Raw genomic sequence first — 20,711 nt, forward strand, 5'->3', positions numbered from 1 at the left:
TACTCAATGGATCATCTCGTTCCCATATATATGGCACCTCTACCTCTGCGGGGGGCTGTTGGGTGGCGACCAGACGGCCAACGTTCAAGGCTCTCTCCTTGCTTGGTCAGATGAAGGTGTAAGTTGAGGTCCTCCTCCTTGGTGGTTGTGCTGATGATATCTGAAATGGCGGTCGGTGGTGTTGGTGTGTCCAGCTTCGGATCATTGAAAGGCTTTCTTCTGTGCCCTTTCCTCGGCGGGTCTTCTGAAGGTTCGGTTGGATGTGTGCGTGCGTGCGTGCGTGTGTGTTTGTTTCTGTTGTGTCTCCTTTTGTTTCCCCGGTGTATTCTGGTTCACTTAAACCTATCTTGTATGGAGCTGTGAGGCTTTCAGGCAAATTCGATGGAATATATTCAAGTGGTTGAGGGGCCCCCTTCTCCCCTGGTGAAAATTTCAAAATAATAATGATGATGAATCTAATGATAATAATTTTTTTATTGTATATATTAAAATTATTGTCCAAAGGCCATAACTAGGCGGCGTCGGTCGGTCGGTCGGTGGGTGGGTGGCCCGGTACGGCGATGCTGTCCTTAGCTATAGCTAGCAGTAGCAGTAAATGTAACTTTACTCGTACACCCTCCCGACCTCGTACTACACGTGCTACTACCAGCTGTACGCGAGAGATGTAAAAACGGCGATGATGACAAAGTTAGCAGCTCGTGGTCCCACACCACACAAAAAAGAAGCGATCAAGTCTTCGTTCCACAACCACGTACTACTACTACGTATGTTCTTTTTGAGATTTAGCTTTGACCATAAATTTAACCAACATAGACGGCTGGCTACAGGAGGGGCATGAGAGATGCCTTCGAATTCGCGCTCGAAAGACGTTTTTAGAGGTATAATTTTCCAGCAAGATGGTTTATGTATTAGGGTTTCTTTAATTTAAAGGATTTTCACAGGATCTTTAAAGAATTAGAATTCTTAGGAATTTTTTCTACGTTGGTTGTTTGATTCGTAGGATTGAATTTTCTAGGATTTTTTCCTAAAAATTCATTTGTACTACATTTTACAGGAATTCCAACATCCACTCCAACCTCTTGAAAAAAATCCTTTGTTTTTTCCGTGACACAATCAAACAAACTCAAATCCTATAGAGATCCAATGGACATGCCATTCCAATCATACGTTTTCCCTATTCCTGTGTTTTTGCAATCCTATGAATCAAATAGGCCCTTATTGGTTCATCAATTTATGATCAAAGTTTTATCTCGAAAAGTTTGGGCATGCTACGTCATGGGATGGAAAAAATACGTCGTATGGTCAGCCCGGTGACACGAGTATGGTTTCTCGCTGCCGGTCGTTTTCATTTGGGTCATGGATCGGGTCTCTCTTGCGCAATCTTTGCCATGACTACGGTCACTGTTGGTGCCTTCTAGTACCATATTTGGGCTTTTTTAATGTTGATCTCCACCCTTTTCTTTTTTGAGATTTCCACACTTTTTCTTTAGTGTGGCGTGAAAGGGTGCTTTCAACTAAATCCCATGTTAATGAGTTTGGATCAACTGTTTTTCCAAAAACGAAAAAAAGGGAAAGTGAAAACAAAAAAGGGGAATTTTCTAGTTATGCTTCATCGCTATGCTTCATGTGAGAAAAACAAAACAATAAAAAACCAAGAAAACCTAGGAAAAACAAAAATCCAAAATCCTGGAAGAAAAAAAAAACAAGGCCCATCCACCGGGTACCCCTCGATTAGTTGGTCCCTTGTATTTGCCTTTGTATGACAAAGGCTTTATGGGTCGTGCCTTGGTGAGAGATAATAAGCCGATGATTAATCGATACGCTATACTCCACGTACGCGCACACCCTGCCGATACGTGTATTATGCATAGGGGAAATTTAATTGGGGGGAGGGGGCTTGCCCCTACTCGCCTCTATCCTATGTGTCTACCCCTGCGTATGACATTATGTCAAACCATGAGTAAATTTCAACCACCGTTGAAACATACTCTTCTTTCCATACAAACACGGTTTCACTGTCTCGAAAAATTAACAGTACAAAAATAAAGCACATTCACGTCGTAGAGCATTTCAACCACAGGAATAGAAGCATATTACCTTATCCACAAAACACAAAGTTTGGCGCATAGATGTTGCAAAATTCAAATGATTATCCTGCACGGTTTTCCTTGTTGCGAACAGGGAAATATTGAAGCAGAGGTGGATTACACGTGCTTCACTTTCTCCAATGAAGGATGAAGGGTACAATGGATTACACTTGCTTCAATATTTTTTTAGTTAGGGGTGTGAGCAGAAGACGCGTCACCGATGCCGCTGCCCCACCATCAGACATCGTACCTCACAGCCGAGAAGTTTGTCGCGCTAAGATCAAGTTGGACCAATAATCCAAAAAAGAAGTTGTCATTATCGAAGCCCAACGTATATCGAAAAACCGTGAGCTGAAACACCTCCTTAATAAAAACATCCGACAGGGCGCAAAAAACACTAATGCGATGGAGAGGAAGCATGAACCGTCATAGAGCGAAACCATGGCAACCTCACCTTTGATGCAAAAATAGCCAGGGCAACATCATCATGATCCCCAAGGGTCGACCTTCCATCGATGTCGTTGGATATCCATAACACCACCATCGCAAAAGAGCATGGAGAAGATGTTCATTATATCCACACGAACACAAAACGACACCCAATATTTGAAGGACCCAAGACGACGCAAACACTCCCTCCTAAATCCAACATCAAAAGCCGAAAGAACCACTGCTCCAGATGAAGATCTAGAGAAAACCCATTTGCCAGTCTTGTTTAAACGAGACATGGTTTGCTGCCCCAAGGTCAAGGGTGGCCTCGGGCTCACACGTCTTTTGAAGCCATGAGCTCGGCCATGAAAAAACGAAGAGTATGGATCGCTTGCACCACCCCGGACGTCCCCTCGCGCCACTTTACGTTCTGCTGACGCCGATGATACGATCAAATTCAATTCAACTATTAAGGTGGTTGTCGACAACAGTGACAACGCTATTTTTTGAGTGAGATGGTTGGATTGAGAAAACCTTATCATTTCAATTAATCAATTAAAAATAGAAACTACTCTCTCTGTGTCATAATGTAAGATATTTTTTTGACATTCTCAGTATACACCTGAAACTTTTCTAAAAAAAGTATATACCTGAAACTGAAGCTGACCTCATATTTAGATCCATTTTTCAGTTGTGGGGTTATTCACATAATCACATTCAGAAGTCTATGTACTCTACCAAGTTGCCAAAAAAATCGATTCCTCCACTCCACAGCGCAGCAGCGTCAGCAACTCCTCGAGAAATTTGGATATTTGCCACTTTCAATAGGTGGCTTCTCAAAATTACCACTTTCAAGATTGGCTTCGTAAAATTGCCACTTAGCTCATCGACTCCTTGATTAGCATGCCATTTTGCTTTTTTTTATTAATTCCCCTTTTCTTTTCTCATTTATATGCACCGGACAAGACCGAACTGCCCCTGAGGGTATGTACACGTACTGATTATCCGTGTTTATGCATCTGGTATTCTCGTTCGACAGAGGTGAACAACCGGCACAGTTTCTGGTCGTCAATAAGAACGGCTGCTGAAGCAGCCCGCCGGCACCAGCCACTCGGCTGCTTGATGCTTTCTCCGCCTGACTGCCATCGCCGCTCGCCCCGTCTCCCCGCGCGCCATAGCTGCTCAGCCCGCCCGTCCGCTCGGCGCTCGTGCCACCCATACCGGTCGCCCTGGCCATTTGGGTGGGATGAGGAGACGTGCAAGGAGAGATCAATTGTTGCAGGATTCTTGAACAAAGCAAGGATAAGACTCAACATATTACCGTCCAGAATCCATGCACGCGCGCGTCGGCGAGATCGGCGGCACACTGGATCTAAGCGATCCGCGGCATGGGACGTTGAGAAGATCCGCGGCACGCGACGTCTAGACAATCCGCGGCACTCTGCGTCAAGGAGATCGGTGAGGCACTCTGCATCGAGGAGATCCGTGAAGCAACACACACACACGGTATTCTCGGCGGCTGATACGCTCACGTCCGCTTCAAGTGTCAACTGAAATTTGGATAGTACATGTATATGCATCAGGGGTAGTTTGGTCTTTTCCAGTGCTCATAAATGGAAAAGGAAAATGAAAATCAATAAAAGGAGGAAGGTGGCATGAAAATCAAGGAGGCAACGAGCTGAGTGGCAATTGTGCGAAGCCAATGTTGAAAGTGGCAATTTTGAGAAGCCACATATTGAAAGTGGCAAATATCCAATTTTATCCAACTCCTCCTCCACCTTTCCTCTTCCTCTCGCCACCACTTCCCCTACCCAATCCCTCCCCCTCCGCCGCGCCGTGGCGTGGCCCAGCCCAGCGTCGCCGCCGCCGCCGGCGACCCGTCTCAAGCATTGGGTTTTGACGGGTAAAGGCGCGAGCTTTTAGCGCTCCGGCGCCGTCCAGATCCGCCGCGCCATGGCGGAGGCGGAGGCGGCGGACGGCGGCAGCTGGCAGGAGATGATGCGGCGGATCCTGCCCCCCGGCGCCCCCGTCCCGGAGGAGGCGCCCAACCTTGACTACTCCATCGCGCTCGTCTACGACGGCCCGCCTGTGCCCTACGACCTCCCCAGGGTGGACCCGGTGGAGATCCCCGCCGAGATCCCCACGGCGGAGGCGGCGTCGGCCCCCCAGGGCCTCGGGGTCGGCGGACGAGGGCTGCCCGTGGCGCCCGTGGTGGAGCCGATCCGGCTCCCGGTGTCCCGGATCGCCCGGTGCGCGGAGCCTGCGGCGGCCGCCAGGCAGGGCGGCGACGGCGACGGCGGGGGCGGCAGCTCGGGGTCGGTCAACTCGGTGCTGCAGAACGAGGAGTTCGACGACGAGGACGACGACTCCCGGTCGCGGTCGCACGGGTCGGCGCAGAGCTCGCCGGGGCCGGGGAGCCGGGACGGGAGGAGGGCGCCCGTGGTGACCTTCGGGTTCACGCCGGACAGCAAGTACGGCGAGAGCGGCGACGACATGTCGGAGCAGTATGTGGCGGTCACCAAGCAGGAGAAGAGGCGGCGTCGGAGGAGGATGGCGTGCAACCGGTGTGGGAAGAGGAAATGGGAGAGCAAGGAGGCTTGCATCGTCTGCGATGCGAGATACTGCGGCTACTGCGTGCTGAGGATGATGGGGTCGATGCCTGAAGGGCGCAAGTGCGTCAGCTGCATTGGGGGGCCGATCGACGAGTCGAAGAGGTCGAAGCTCGGGAAGAGCTCGAGGACACTCTCGCGCTTGCTCAGCCCGTTGGAAGTAAGGCAGATTTTGAAAGCTGAGAAGGAGTGCCAAGCGAACCAGCTTCGGCCCGAGCAACTTATCGTGAACGGCTGCCCGTTGAGGCCGGAGGAGCTGACCGACTTGCTTAGTTGCTCGCGGCCACCTCAGAAGCTCAAGCCTGGTAGATACTGGTACGACAAGGAGTCAGGCTTATGGGGAAAGGTAAATTGAGACCATCAGGAGCACAGCTTATGTATAAGTTGAGCTGAATTTTGTGCTAAATTGCTAATAATTTGCCTCCTTTTCCATATCATAGGATGGACAAAAGCCAGACAGGATTGTTAGCTCTAACCTCAATTTCAGCGGCAAGCTTCACGCCAAGGCCAGCAATGGCAACACCCAGGTTTATATAAATGGAAGGGAGATTACAAAGAGTGAGCTCAAAATTCTCAAGGTAAAAAAAAAAAAACTTCCATTTCTAAAAATTACTCCAGCTAGCATCCATCTTCTCTCACCATTCGGCAGGTACTTATTTATTTATTCGTCTAGGTTGCTTATAGATATACTAGAGCTTTTTTGGGAAATCACGATCGAGGATTTAGCTGCGGCACAATTCTTATCTATGCTTTGAATAGCATTTATTTTCCGTTACAGCCGCGTTCACTTAAGCATCCTTTTTTCTTCAAGGCTAATGATGAGATCCACGCAATCATTACGGATACATCAGATTCCGACAAGAAAAGGGAACAACCAGTTTGTTCGTTAAATTTTCAGTCTGTCATGTGACACGATAAATGCCATATCCATTTTAAGACTTCCCGGTTCACGACAAATCAGGATTTTCCCCGTAAATGTAACGGTTTTGTCGCTCTGTAGAGCGCTCTATTAAATATTTATTCATGAATGGAAGTTCCCTGCTATAGCTAGAACCAGTAACCGGCACTAGCACCGTATGCTCTGTTTTAGTTCAGCGCCCTTGGATACGTGGCCATGATTTAAAAGAGTCCCTGCACCTGCAGAGGCAAGCAATGTGCCTTCGAAGGGCTCTTCACTCCCATCATTTGGATCTAAGAACCCACTGCATTCAGAAGCGATAAATTAGTGTCTGAACTCTTATCTATGCTTCGCAATAGCATTTATTGCCCGTTACAGCTGTGTTTACTTAAACATCATTTCTTCAAGTCTAATAATGAGATCCATGCGATCATTACTAGGATATATCAAATTCCGACAAGAAAAAGGATCAACCAGTTTGTTTCGTTAAATCTTATAATGAGATCCATGTGACAGGACAACTGCCATATCCCTTTTTAAGACTTCCTAATTCACGGCAAATTAGGGTTTCCCCATAAATGCAATGGTTTTGTCGTTCTGTAGAGCGCTCTGTTAAATATTGATTCATGAATGGAAGCTCCCTGCTGTAGCTAGAACCAGGAACCGACACTAGCACTGTATGCTCTGTGTTAGCTCAGCACCCTTTTGCCCTAGCTATACTTTAGTCTTTGAACTCTTATCTATGCTTTACAATAGCATTTATTTTCCGTTATAGCTGCGTTTACTTAAGCTAATAATGAGGCATTAACGTAGACAACTAAGGAAGTCACAAGATCAGTCAACGAAGCAAGTGACGACAAATAGTAAATTGTTTTGTATGCACCAGTGTGATTTGATACCCTGAGACCATAGCTATTTTTTCACATAAAGTACAAACAATTTGATACCCTGAGACGCGAGCACATTAGTTTGAATGTCAAATATATTATATTGGTTGGCTTGAAATACCATATATTTTGCCATTTGTTTCCTGAAATTGAAATTACATACTCTGTTGTTTTAACGGCAACCGCCCCCAAAGTCAAAGATCCAGGCAATCATTGCTAGGATATAAGTACCAAATTCCGACAAGAAAAAGGAACAACCAATTTGTTTCATTAAATTGTCATGTGACATGATGACTGCCATATCCGTTTTAAGACCTCCCAGTTCACGACAAATTAGGACTTTTTTCTTTCATAAATGCGATGGTTTTGTCATTCTGTAGAGCATTCTATTAAATATTAATTGATGAATGGAAGTTCCCTGATGTAGCTAGGACCAGTAACCGCACTACACATTTTGCTCTGTTTTAGCTCAGCGATCTTGGATACACACCCATGATTTAAAGAGTCCCTGTACCTGTGGGAGGCAAGCGATGTGCCTTAGAAGAGCTCTTTCCTCACATCATTCGCTTCATGCTTGCAGGTTGCACATGTTCAGTGTCCACGTGATACACATTTCTGGGTTTATGACGATGGTCGTTATGAGGAAGAAGGACAGAACAACATCAAAGGAAAAATATGGGAGTCAGTAAGTATCTTAGTTATAAAAGGAATTCCAGCCTGTTGTTATTTCCTTGAAAGCTTAAGCTAGGTCTGATTATTTCTAACAATCTTTTCCTTTTTCTTTTTATGACCAGGCCTTGACACGTTTTGCATGTGCGTTGTTCTCACTTCCGGTGCCTCCTGGGGACTCTAATGGAACCAAGGACGAAATTCCCTTTGTACCAAGAACTGTACCTGATTATTTGGATCAGAAAAGAATCCAAAAACTGTTGCTTCTTGGGCCACCTAGTGCTGGTACAAGCACTATATTTAAGCAGGTCTGATCTGATTTCACACTACTTATACCTAGAATTACTCCCGGTCTGGCACTGTAATTATGTGACGTAGCAGCCCTTCGAAAGCCAGTAGTGATTATCTGTATTATCTGATCCCTTGCACAAACCTGAAGAGATGGGCTACGATGTTCGTATAGCACAATAACAAGGATTATGTTTTTTTTACTGAGTTTTCATGAGTCATGGTTCATTTGGTGGAGTTGTGTTGTCTCTACAATGCAGTTGTGTAAAGACTTACAAGTTATAAATTATAACCTGTGCTAGTTCTTACATGTTTCATGCTGATATGTGTTATCCTTCTGTGTATCAGGCTAAGTACCTCTATGGATCAAGGTTCACCCAAGATGAACTTGATGCTATCAAATTAATGATCCAAAGCAATATGTTCAAGTATCTTGGAATTTTGCTAGAAGGTCGTGAGCGTTTCGAGGAAGAGGCTTTGTCTAGATTGGATCAAACAATCCCAGAGGATGAAGCAGCACAAAAAGGTAACCTTTTCAAGCCATTTACTCATGTTTGTTTCCTTAGGCACATATGCTCTGTACTTAACTGTTCTTCTATGCAGATGAAAATAAAGCTAATGGTGCAGATTCGTGTATATACTCGATAAATGCAAGGCTGAAGAAATTCTCTGATTGGCTTTTGGATATCATCGCAATGGGCGATCTAGATGCATTCTTCCCTGCCGCAACACGTGAATATGCTCCATTTGTTGATGAGATGTGGAAGGATCCTGCCATACAAGCAACATATAAAAGAAAGGATGAGTTACATTTCCTCCCTGATGTTGCTGAGTACTTCTTGAGCAGGGTATGGATTCAGAGCTTTAAAATTTATTATTTTCAGTTTCGCCTTTAATAATAAGATGAAATCATAGCATTTAACTGAGTTTCATTAGATTATCGTTGAGTTCACCCTTATGCTAATCTTATATATTCAGTGATACCGATTTGAAATATTCAGCAGTGTCTATTCTTCTGTTAGATCCATCTTCTAAGTATTTATAATCTCTGTCTCAGATTGCTTGATTTTGTATTTATGTTGGACCGCTACATATATATAAGATTTCCATTCTTTTTATGTTCTAGTTTTGCATCATGTGCTGTTTTCTGTTTTCAAGTTATTCACCAACTGATTTGTCCATACGTGGCATATTCTCGCAGGCTATTGAGGTATCAAGCAATGAGTATGAACCTTCAGAGAAAGATGTGATCTTTGCTGAAGGAGTAACCCAGGGGAATGGGTTGTCTTTCATTGAGTTCACCCTTGATGATCGCAGCCCCATGTCCGAACCTTACATCGACAACCCAGAGGCGCATTCCCAGCCTCTCACCAAGTAATTAATCTCTTAACCTCCTTCATGCCTCTCACTGTGCACACTCACGTCTAATATGTGCTACTCCTCAGATTCCAGCTGATCAGAGTCAGCGCCAAGGGCATGAATGATGGCTGCAAGTGGGTGGAAATGTTTGAGGATGTCCGCATGGTGATATTCTGCGTCGCGCTCAGTGACTATGACCTAGTGGGAACCCCTGTGAATGGCAATCTTCAGAACAAGATGATGCAAAGCAAAGAGTTATTTGAGGCTACGATCCGGTATGCGAAACTTTTTCCATGACTATACTAATCTGGTCTTCAGAATGAAAAATTTGAAAATGCGAGCCATCATCATTTGTCACTTGTGCTGGACCAGGCAACCGTGCTTCTGCGACACGCCGTTCGTGCTGGTGCTCAACAAGTACGACCTGTTCGAGGAGAAGATCAGCCGCGCCCCGCTGACGGCGTGCGAGTGGTTCAGCGACTTCTCCCCGGTGCGGACGCAGAGCAACAACCAGACTCTCGCCCAGCAGGCCTACTACTACGTGGCGATGAAGTTCAAGGAGGCCTACAACGACCACACGGGGCGGAAGCTGTTCGTGTGGCAGGCGCGCGGCCGCGACCGGCAGACGGTGGACGAGGCCTTCAAGTACATCCGGGAGGTGCTCAAGTGGGAGGAGGAGAAGGACGAGAACTACTACCAGGAGGAGTCCTTCTACAGCACCACCGAGATGAGCTCCTCCCCCTTCATCCGAGCCGAATGAGACCGTCGCCCCCTGCCCCTGCCGAAGGCCGGTTCCTACTAATGATGCACCATTTTTTCCGCCAGTCGGTTCCGTACAAAAAAATCATTCATTGATTGTTTGTCTGTAAAAAGTTAATCTGCAGGTTTTTTCTGATGGATGGGATGTTTTTCATGTCTGTGTCTTGGTTCTTGAGATAGAGATGAAGCATGATTGATCTGTTGGTGTGTATTTAGTGAGTGGTAGTAGTTTTCTTCTAGTCAGTGCACAGATTGACCTGTTGGCACCAAAATTGATTAATTTCGTTCTGGGACTGCTGCTGTTGGGAGTATGTATTCCTTTTGGGAAGCAGAGAAAACAAAGACTTTGCTCCGATGATAATAAACAATAAAAAAAGACTTTGCGGCATTTGTTTTCTTTTTGTTCAGGTGAGGAAAGCATTTGTCATCACACTTTTTTTTGTTGGCTTGGTTTTTGCCCTTGAATTGTTCACTCATTTTCCTTCCCTCGCGTCATCTAATTCCCAACATAGGGAGTAATATCTTTATGTGCTTTCTATATCCAGTTACAGTACGTTACAACGGGAGAAAAAAAATCATAATATCTGACGGCCCGAGATACAGTATCACTCTCATTTCCAAAAAATCATGAACAATTTTTATAACTCATGAACATTTTTTAAACTTGTGAACATATCTGAAATCGTGAACATTTTTACAGATGTTTGAACATTTTCTAAAATCATGGACATTTTCTGAATTCATTAACATTTTATACTATTTGCAAACATTTTTTAAAACAACTGTGAACATTTTTAAAACATTTTTCTTCAATAGTTGAACATTTGTAGAATCGATGAACATTTTGTTGGAAATTGGTGGAACAATTTTTGAAATTCATGAACATTTTTTTGATTTAACAAACATTTTTTGAAATGCATGATCATTTTTTCAATCAGCGAACATTTTATGAATCAATAAACTATTTTTGTAAGTCACGAACAGTTTCATTCACATATTTTAATACATGAACTTTAAAAAAAAATCATAAACATTTTTTGATTTCTCGAATATTTTTGTAAAAAATTGCGAACATTATTTGAATATGAGAACATTTTTTTAAAATCATGAATATTTTCTGAATCAAGAAACATTTTATTTAAAAATTCTCGTTTTTAAAATTTTCAGAACATTTTTGAAGTTCCAAATTATTTAAAGTAGAGAAAAGGAAGATGAAAAAAAGAAAACAAAATTTAAAAGACAGGACACGTGGACATGGGCCGGCCCAAATAGGCACGTTGTGTCTTCTCCCACCTTTCAAAGCGTGATATAGAAGATTCCTACTGCACGGGCCGGCCCAGGTGTGTATTCCCCTATGTGAAACGTATTTTTATCACTTATAAGTGACATCGCTGGGTAATATTTTGCAACTTTGGAGGCAATTTCAGTGACGTACCGTCAGAAGCAATAGCCGCTTTATTATTAGGTATAATGAATATAGAAAGATAGTATTTAGGATGAACTATCTTGCTAAACGGACCTGCATATTAACAATGTTGTGTAGGTAAAAAGGAGGTTACCATATATTACTAATATATTAGATTTTTTATGAAAGGATCAAATATCAACGCTCATAATCCTGTTATAGCAATCTTGTGTTGTTGTTAGTTGTTTTGGATTTGCTCTTGTATCTTCAATCAATCAGAAATGCCATGTGGTTCGGCACCTTGCCCAATGATGAGGATCGCAACCCCGTGGAGCGAAGGTTTGAAACCATTGGATATATGACCATAACCGTGACCCCTTTCCTTTGGCCTGGTCACCGATTAACCTTCGTTGATGGTGGTCTAGAATCATCACTGAACTTTTATTTATTAAAAAGGTCTGGGAACAACAGCCCCTTCTCCCACTCTTCCTCATCCCACCGCACATTGCACTAATTGAAACACTTCGTAGTAGTGCACGTCAAAGTAGAGTTGTTTCGTTTGTCGCCTTGCTAAAAATTCACATCTTCACCTTAAAAAGATTTGGGCCTAATGACCATATTGGTATATCAAGTTTACACCCTTTATGAGATTTCTCACCAAGTTTAAAGAGATGATGGTACCCTTGTGGCAATTCATCAACGAGAATCAATACGGAGAGGAGAAAAGGAACAAACTCACATCTCGCCGTGCGTCTCTTCATGTGACTTCATCCGTCTAGCAACGTATTGATCAGCCCCGCGCCTGTCTCGATCCGCCCTTCTGTCATGTCTCATCTTACCTCCACCGTTTGGTCCTTGCATCCCTATTGCTCGGCCTTCATAATTTATTTGTATTATGAAGTGTTTTTGAAACTTGTGTCTTTTTATAGCCTTGACTCCGGTTACCGTGGTTCCATGATATTAACTCTAGCTAAAAGACCAATGGCAAGATGGAACACTTCCTCTGACTGTTGGACATGATGAGTGAGAGGTGGCGACGATGTTGAATCAAAGAGACAACTATGAAGAATACTTGAAAAAAAAGACAAGTAGATAGGTAAAAAGAATGAGGATGATATTAAGCAAAATATAAAATATGATTAGAAATGAAACTATCGGCTGAGCTGCTCCCATGTGAACATAGATACCGATCGTCATCGGGTTTGTTCGCACTGCATGCATAACAGAAACCCCATCTCAGAGGGGTATTCGGCGAAACAACACTCCTTACATGATGCTATGAGACACCCCATAAAAGCCCTCGTTTAAATGCCACTTTTTTTCTTGCGCCGACTAAAGCAACACTTTCTATATGATCTGCCATCGTGCTAAATACCACATTTCCATCATTTAGAAAGTGTAAGATACCGACGGCGAGTAGAGTATCACCTTTTCCTTACCAAATGGAAAAGATGTTGATATCTTTGCACACGACAACTAGAAATGTCTCACCTCGGTAAAGCAATATAAGAGCGTTTATAGATCACTAGGAAGGGCAAAAAAAGAAAAAGAAAGGCAGAAAAAGAAACAGAGTCAACACTCTGTCCTCCAGTCTCAGCCCGTGTGCCTCTTCCCGACCGCATACCGCACCGCCGGCGTCCGCCGCCCCCGTCCCGCCGGCACCGCATTCCGTCCGCCCGCCCGCCCGCCGGCGTCTCCCCAGCCTCCATAGATCGCATCTGCCCCGACCTCCCTCCGCGCTCCGCCGTTCAAACCTACCCCTGGCTAGCTCCTCCCGGCGACCGACGACGGCGCTCCGGCACGGCTCCTCCGGGAGGAACGGCGAGCGCCCCTAAACCGACCCAGTTTCGGTCTGGTCTGCATTCCTGGGTGATTCTCCTCGTCCCTTCGCCATTAGGAGGAACCCTAGCTCACCATCGCGTAAGGGGATCTCGGACCGCCCAAGTACGAGCCGCCGCCACTCCTCGCCGCTGGAAGACTCGGGCCTGCTCCGGGAGGTCCTCCTCCGCCTCGCTCCACAGCCATCCTCCCTCGTCTGAAGTACAAGGTAGTTTGTGGATTTGGGATCTGACTTCTCCCGGTAGGATCAGTCAAACACTGAATGAACACTTATATGTAGAGGGCTTGCTCTTGTTCAGTTTAAAGCACATATTTTTCTGCTCGCAGAGGTCTTTGTTTGCTGTGGCTGCTGGCATGGTCGACGCTGGTTCCATCTCGTACATTGTTGTAGGATTCATATAGCTGTGCGATTCGCTAGCTTATCTATACTACTCCCTCTGTTCACTTTTATAAGACCTTGAAGACATTTCAGACAATGTACAAAACAGCCCATTTTGAGTTGTCTGAAATGACTTACAAAAGTGAACGGAGAGAGTATTATTATTATATGCCCTAATATCTGTAGCAAGTGGTCAAATTTAGCAGTTTAGATAGTGATGTTGATGCTGCCTGTGAATTGGCAATGCTATTCAACTGCTGCTTGCCTACCTAGCGCCAGCGCCATTTCCATGTCCAGCATTTATCATGTAGTATATGATGATGAGCAAAGTGAAGCCTAGTATTGCTGCTGCACAAATAGATTGCTTGGCACTTTGCTACCTGAAATAGAGTCTCGGTTCCATTCGGACACTTTTTTGACTCTTTATTTATTAGCTGTCCGTGTGTAAGAAAAATAAACAAAGCTCGAAGTATGATATTTTGTTTCTGTTTCATGCTCTTTGTAGCTGACGGATTGGGCTGGTCTAGCTTACAGACAGTCTGTATACTAACTCAGCTCAGCTCTCCCTTCATTCTTGCCTCAAAAAAAGAAGAGAAGGTGCACAAGAGAAGGTGCTGTGGTAACTAGATGATGTATCCTGCTGAGGTTCCCCAAGGCCAAGGGTAAGCTTCCCCATCCATTTCCTCTCCCTCTTCCTTTTTTGCGCACTACACTACTTTGTGTATGTGTGTTTGATTCTGGCAACTGCCCTTATTTGCATACGTGTGTTTATTGATCAGATTTCTTTTTTGTGCCAGGGCCTGTCCCATTCCCAGCTCGCCGCGTGTGGACGGAAGGAGGCTGCGGCGTTTCGTGGTCAAAGGTGCCGGCTCCGTGTCCAAGGTGCTCGGTGACGACAACCTCCTAATCGAGATCCTCGTCCGTCTCCCTCCGAAGCCGTCCTCCCTGCCCCGCGCGTCTGCCGTATGCAAGCGCTGGGGCAGCATCCTCTCTGACCCCGTGTTCCACAAACGCTTCCGCAAGCACCACCGGAAGCCTCCTCTGCTCGGCTTCTTCCAAGGGTACGCTAACCGCTTTGCTCCCATCATGGACTCGCCCGACCGCATCCCTGCCGCTCGCTTCTCCCTGCCCAAGAGCAGCACGCCCTACAAAGAGCACGCAGAATACATGGGCTGCCGCCATGGCCTCGCTGTCGTAATCAACAAGCATGAGCGGAATACCGTCGTGTGGGACCCCCTCACCGGCCAACAGCGCAGCGTGGCTTTTCCACTGTGGGTGGATGATGCCTTTATGGGGTGTTTTTGTACCTGGCACGGCACGGTGTTATGCGCTGATGCCGAAGATGGGCATGTTCACGGAGATTGCTTCTCGAGCCCGTTTAAATTGGTTCTGGTCTATGGGGGTGGATACAATACGAAGGCATTTTGTTCTGTCTATGACTCGGTGTCTGGTGTTTGGGGAGATGTTTCCTCGACCGCGATAAGAAATGAAATTTCTGCGTCAAGGCCCAGCATCCTAGTTGGGAATGCACTTTGCTGGTTGATTTCTGGAGGTGATATCCTTGTGTTTGATTTCGAAATTCAGAGCTTTGATGTGATCGAGAAGCCGGCAGAGTACCATGTTGACGACAGGTGTTTTCAGCTCTTACGGATGGAGGACGGTGGACTTGGCCTCGCTGTTTTGTCAGGACTGGTTGTCCAATTATGGGAGAGAAAATTTAACTGTGATGGTGTTGTTGGATGGGTGTTGCTGCAGAAAACTATTCCACTGGAGGGGATGCTTCCAAGGGGAATGAATTATGTACTTTTCGTGGGGTATGATGAGGACACAAATGTGATTGTTCTCACTACGATGATTGGCAACTTCATGGTCCAACTTGACTCCATGCAAATCAAACGTATTGGTAAAAGAAAAAACATGTGGCACAACACCTTTTATCCCTACACGAATTTCTATACTGCAGGTTATACCCCCTATCTACATTGTACAAGCAAAAAAGTCCAATTAGTTTGTTTCACTCGTATTCATTCCAGTTACTTTCGATACATGATTGCCGTAACATTGTTCCCTTGATTACGGATTGAACGATATATAAGAATACATTATGTTGTTTGTTTCTTTGTTGGTATGGTGATCTAATTTCTTATTATTACAGGGCTCCATTAAAGCTAGAACAGGAATACAAATATTGCTTTGGTGCCTGGCCATTGCTAAAGGCTAGATACAATTATGTGCTTGTAATGATCTTTTCATCAGAGGGTTTCTAAAAAATGGAAAGCTGCAGTAAGAGATAGTGAAAGCATCTAAAATAATTAAGCAATTGGAACATCTGGAGGCGGCTTAAAGCTTGTTATATATGTTTTCTTATTCACTATTTTTCCTTGCAAGATTAAAATTTACCTTGATCGATCTTGATAAAATCTTCAATTCATAATACCATGTGCTCTAGTTTTTGTCGAAGAGTAGCACTAGTTCATTAATTTCACGTAATACTATCTAATGCTTGTTTTGGAACTCTGGTTTCTCAATCCGTGCATATGTTGTTCTGACCTTATGGTCATAACTTGTACAAAGCTCACTCAACAATAATTCTGGATGATTTCTTTCTCTGCACATGTAAATTTTTTTACCTTTCTTCTTTGGACCTGGCGATAGATGTGGCTTCATTTACTATCCTTGATTCAACTTCTCTTTGAGTTTTCATATGGTTTGGGCTTCTTTTGCTTGTAGGCAGGGGAGTTGGGCGGAAAGGGGCGGCTAATGTGTTATCTTGGTCAAACAACTTAGGTAATTTTCCCTTTTCATGTATCTTTTTTTTCGTGGTTACCCAATTTATAAGATGGTGCATAGTCTATGCTTACATTTTCAAGATGCACACACTTGGGTAGAGATACCAGACATTTTCCCTTTGTACTTGAGCCTCACATATAGCTTGGCACACAAAAGTAAATCTGGAATGAGCTGACAATCTTGGAAGTTCAATTTTGTTTTGCCTCGAGAAGATAGGCGGTGAGTGACCAATCTCGTAGTTTCTACTGCGATCGTATGTAGGTAGTTATATAGCAAGAATCTTGAAAACACGTCATCGTATTGGTGCCAGTACAAACTAAGTGTTCCCTTATTGTTGTTCTCAGTTTGTAGTATTAGCTTGTGTACTGGGATGATTCAGCTATGGATATTTTTTTTGTATAATCTGCACTACGGCTAAGTTAATGCTTTTTTTGGGGACCATACAAAATTTGTTCCGCTGTGAGAGAGCATTATAAATTTGTTTCACTGTGATGACATTGATTGTTCTGCAGGTATTAAGAGTTAAATTCGGGTTGCTGAGACACCGCCATGGCTAGTTGGCGTAGGGAAGTTCTTCAATTTTGCTTAGATGCAGCCATGGCTAGTTGTTGTAGTGAAGTTCTTCTATTTTGTATGGTGTGGTCGACGCTTAAACTGTCCTGCTATGTAGTCTGTTGGATCATCTGATATCTACGCTGTGGCATGTGGTGTGGTCGATGCTGAGATGTCTCCTCTATGTAGTCTGTAGGTTGTTCTACTTTTAGGTACCGCGGGCTGTGAAGTGAACTTATCAGGTTTAATCATCTGAACTCTTATAAATATTAGTATCTACGATCAGCAGACATCAGTCAATTTGCGTGCCTGATTAGTGACTCGTGGAATTGGTTCGGCTAATGCTTTGCTCTGTGATGCGAGGTACTAGCAAGGTGGATGGACAATGAGCAGTAGGCTCTGGCATTTTACAGAGTTTCTTTGTGAAGTCCCTAACTCTGAGTCTTGCTAGTGATCTACTCCCTCCGTCCCAAAATATAAGAACGTTTTTAACACTAGCATAGTGTCAAAAACGTTCTTATATTCCGGGACAGAGGGAGTAATTGTGATAATGCTGCTCACATCACCACTTGCAGCAGAGGCAGACAATGCCTGTATATGCTCTGTTTTACTGCCTAGCTAGAGCCCCAGTTGTATATGCCCAGTTGCTAGTGGTCTAACTGATGTTTCCCTAGTTGGGTGAGACTGACTTGGCCCTTTCTTGGAGACAAATCAGAAAAATGTTGTCAGTTTTTGTTTGAACTTCAAAGAGTTTTGTGGCTTGGCTCTTAATCGAAAGAGTGTTGTGAGTTTTTGTTTGGCTGGAGAAAAAATTACTGTTTTTTTTTGTTAAATGCTAGTCCTATTTTGGATCTGCCATGGAGATTTTTATTGTCCTGAATTACACTGAAGATGTTTTTCAGATCTTGGCCTTGCCGTTCGCGGCACTCGCCCATCAAAGTCAGTTATCCAGGAAAAAACAAAAGATCACTGCAGCCATGGCGACTGCCAACCGGTGAGGCGACATTTTGCTTCCGACCGTACCTTGCTGGTAGACGAATTGGAAGAAGCATAATAACATGCTTGTCATGTCAGATATATAAAGGAACAAAAAGTGGTTCTGAAAGTCAAGTTATTTGGTCAATCAATGTTCAAAATAGGATTTATAAATAGACAAAATTGAAAGAAACATGGGGAGGTGGTGGGTAATTTTGAGAAATATAATTTGTGTAAAAACAACTCCTTGAAATATTACAAGAAAGTGTAGTAAAATAAAAAAAAGTAGAAAACTTCAAAAAATAAGGATATTCATGATTTTTTTCTTTCAAAGTCAGGCATCACAAAATAAAAAATGGAAAGAATATATTTATGCTTTACCAAACACTAGTTGAGTGCCCGTGCATTGCCACGGACCATCAAATTTGATTATTGCTCACAACACTGGGTTTGCACGTCAATCTGCATGCCTGGTCAATGATCACCACCTTCAGTGAGCACCATGATGATGGCCACCAACCACTCCCCCATGCCATCCATAGTTTCATGGGTACTATTGGAATCCTATTCAGAGCATTGGGTTTGAATGGAGTGGTCGCAGCCTTTCGATAAATCAAACCAACATTGATCGAACCCAAAGAGGATTAGCGAACTTATCAATTTACCAGTACAATCAAGTGTAGTGAAAGCATGATTCAGACCAAAATAAAGCTTTTAATTATACCAACTGTTGAGCTAACTTAGGTTTAGGGAGGATCAGAACACACGAGGATGAAAAGAAATTTGAAAGTAGATAGGGAAGAACAGGAGAGTTTCGAGAAGGGGCGGATGGGATTGAAAATTACTCTCTTCGTTCCTAAACATAATTCTTTTTAGAGATTTCAGTATGGGCTACATGCGAAGAAAAATGAATGAATCTACACTCTAAAATACGTCTATATACATCCGTATGTAGTCTATATTGAAATTTCTAGAAAGACATATTTAGGAACGGAGGAAGTATATTTCAGTATGAACGATTCACTAGCACATTAAATAACCCACGCACACGCCCACGCCCACACACACACACACACACACACACACACACACAAGCACATGTACAACTCCCACACGATTCTAATTCTGACGTCTAAAACACATTGGTCTAGCCCATCCCCTCGTCATCTTTAAAATGCACTTTGTCGGTCCTGACAGTGACTGACCTGCAGACACAAGAAAAATGAATCACAATTAATACTATTTGTACAGGAATGAGGAAGAAAGGATATAGTATAACTTTTTCCATAACAAAAGTACATAACCCAAAATAGAAAAGCTGAAACATGTGAAAGGATGTAAGAGAAAAGACAACTATTCCAATTAAAGGACAACTGTAGAATTCTTAGAATGCAAAAGTTAATTATACAAGAAGAAATATATCCTAGATTGAGCTAAATCTGGTGTAGGGAATTAAACACAAAGCAAAAACATAGAGCTCCCTATGAACATTTGATTTTTTTAAAAGGGACACAGTAACTGTTAAGTGCTTACGGCTTTAGAGAATGAAATGTCCAAGTCAAACAACTACTCACCAGTCACACCTCAGAGTGAAAAGGTAATTCATCAAAGGAAATCCGAAGGAAGTGTCACAAAGTGTGATAGAAATTGAAACCTTGAACTGCCACCCATTTAATAATGCAAGTGGAGAACTCGAACATGCACTAACTTGACTTTTCCACTCATTAATAGACCCTGTCAATAGAAGTGTGAATCTTTATTAAAGCATTTCTGCTTAATCAAGCCTCATTATCATCAATATGAGAAACTAAGCCTTCTGTATGATGTTTGAGAAACTACAAAGAATAAATGATTTTTTTACTCAAATGCATAAAATGGCGAGCCTAAACACTAACGTCCAAATTTATCAAATTTCATGAAGAAAAGTTAGTTTTTCTTAGAATTTTTTTAGTTTGTCAATTAAATGAAGTCATTGTTGGAGTGCTTAGTCAGACAATGGCAATTTGGAGATTAAGGAGCTACAGTGGAGTATTACAGTTTTTGCAGAAAAAAATTCCATCAATGATGAAACCATGGTTTTGGTTCGATTGCTATCAACAAGAGCGCATTCGTACACGGATCACTCGAGATCGAATAATTATCTTCTGAAGCAACAAATGTAATGCTTCAAGAAACCAAGACCTTCTCTTATACGTGCCAGTCCATAGAAAGATGGTACCCAATCTGTAGAAAATTACCAGATAGATGCATACAAAACACAGAAACATTGACTACTATGGGTTTTCATGATCGACAAAAGATAAGTAACACTACAATTTCCACCTATGTACCTAGATCTCATGGAAGCAACAAATTTGCAAGGCATCTAATTCGACCAGTTTAACTGAAAACTCTAATACCATCAGTGGAGGAGCAAAGTAATACTCACGGGTTGAGTAGCACAGTGCGTTTCTGACAACGGCGTGAGCATCAACGTCTAGTGCCACTGATCAACCAGCACAGAGATGGCGCATAAGATGAGGAGATGGGAGATCAGTGTCAGCAGGAGAGATCATCAGAACAGTGTTGTTGTACATAGGGGCAGCGCGAGCAGCAAGGAAAAAGTCATGCAAGCAGGCTATGCTGCGCTTGAGAGACTGGAGAAACCATGGAAGCACCTTAGCAAAATGTGAAGTGGGACGCCGCCCGACTGGAAGCTTTGTTTCAAGATGCATGAAACCAAACTCCGTCCCTTGATAGAAATTCAAGCAGAACAAAATATAGGTCACATAAAGAAAAAATAAAGC

General features: G+C 43.5%; 2 protein-coding genes across 3 annotated transcripts; both read left to right on the forward strand.

The window, feature by feature from the left end:
* Positions 1-4,469: 4,469 nt before the first annotated feature.
* LOC119319193 (extra-large guanine nucleotide-binding protein 3-like) lies at positions 4,470-10,373 on the forward strand. The gene is made up of 9 exons (XM_037593677.1): positions 4,470-5,471; positions 5,566-5,703; positions 7,491-7,595; positions 7,705-7,887; positions 8,216-8,393; positions 8,471-8,715; positions 9,069-9,241; positions 9,313-9,501; positions 9,599-10,373. The coding sequence occupies exons 1-9, from the start codon at positions 4,470-4,472 to the stop codon at positions 9,984-9,986; spliced, it is 2,601 nt and encodes an 866-aa protein (XP_037449574.1). The 3' UTR covers positions 9,987-10,373.
* Positions 10,374-12,972: 2,599 nt separating this feature from the next.
* Positions 12,973-17,235, forward strand: LOC119319194. Of its 2 annotated transcripts, XM_037593679.1 has the most exons (5): positions 12,974-13,437; positions 14,114-14,270; positions 14,406-15,571; positions 16,339-16,395; positions 16,911-17,235. In XM_037593679.1, exons 2-5 carry the CDS (start codon positions 14,236-14,238, stop codon positions 16,922-16,924), a joined length of 1,272 nt encoding a protein of 423 aa, XP_037449576.1. In that variant the 5' UTR covers positions 12,974-13,437; positions 14,114-14,235; the 3' UTR covers positions 16,925-17,235. The 2 variants fall into 2 exon arrangements, with proteins under 2 accessions (XP_037449575.1, XP_037449576.1); XM_037593678.1 differs by having other exon boundaries at positions 12,973-13,437; positions 16,339-17,235.
* The last annotated feature ends 3,476 nt before the right edge of the window (positions 17,236-20,711 follow it).

Source organism: Triticum dicoccoides, chromosome 6A (assembly GCF_002162155.2).
Source record: "Triticum dicoccoides isolate Atlit2015 ecotype Zavitan chromosome 6A, WEW_v2.0, whole genome shotgun sequence".
Classification (NCBI taxonomy): Eukaryota; Viridiplantae; Streptophyta; class Magnoliopsida; order Poales; family Poaceae; genus Triticum; species Triticum dicoccoides.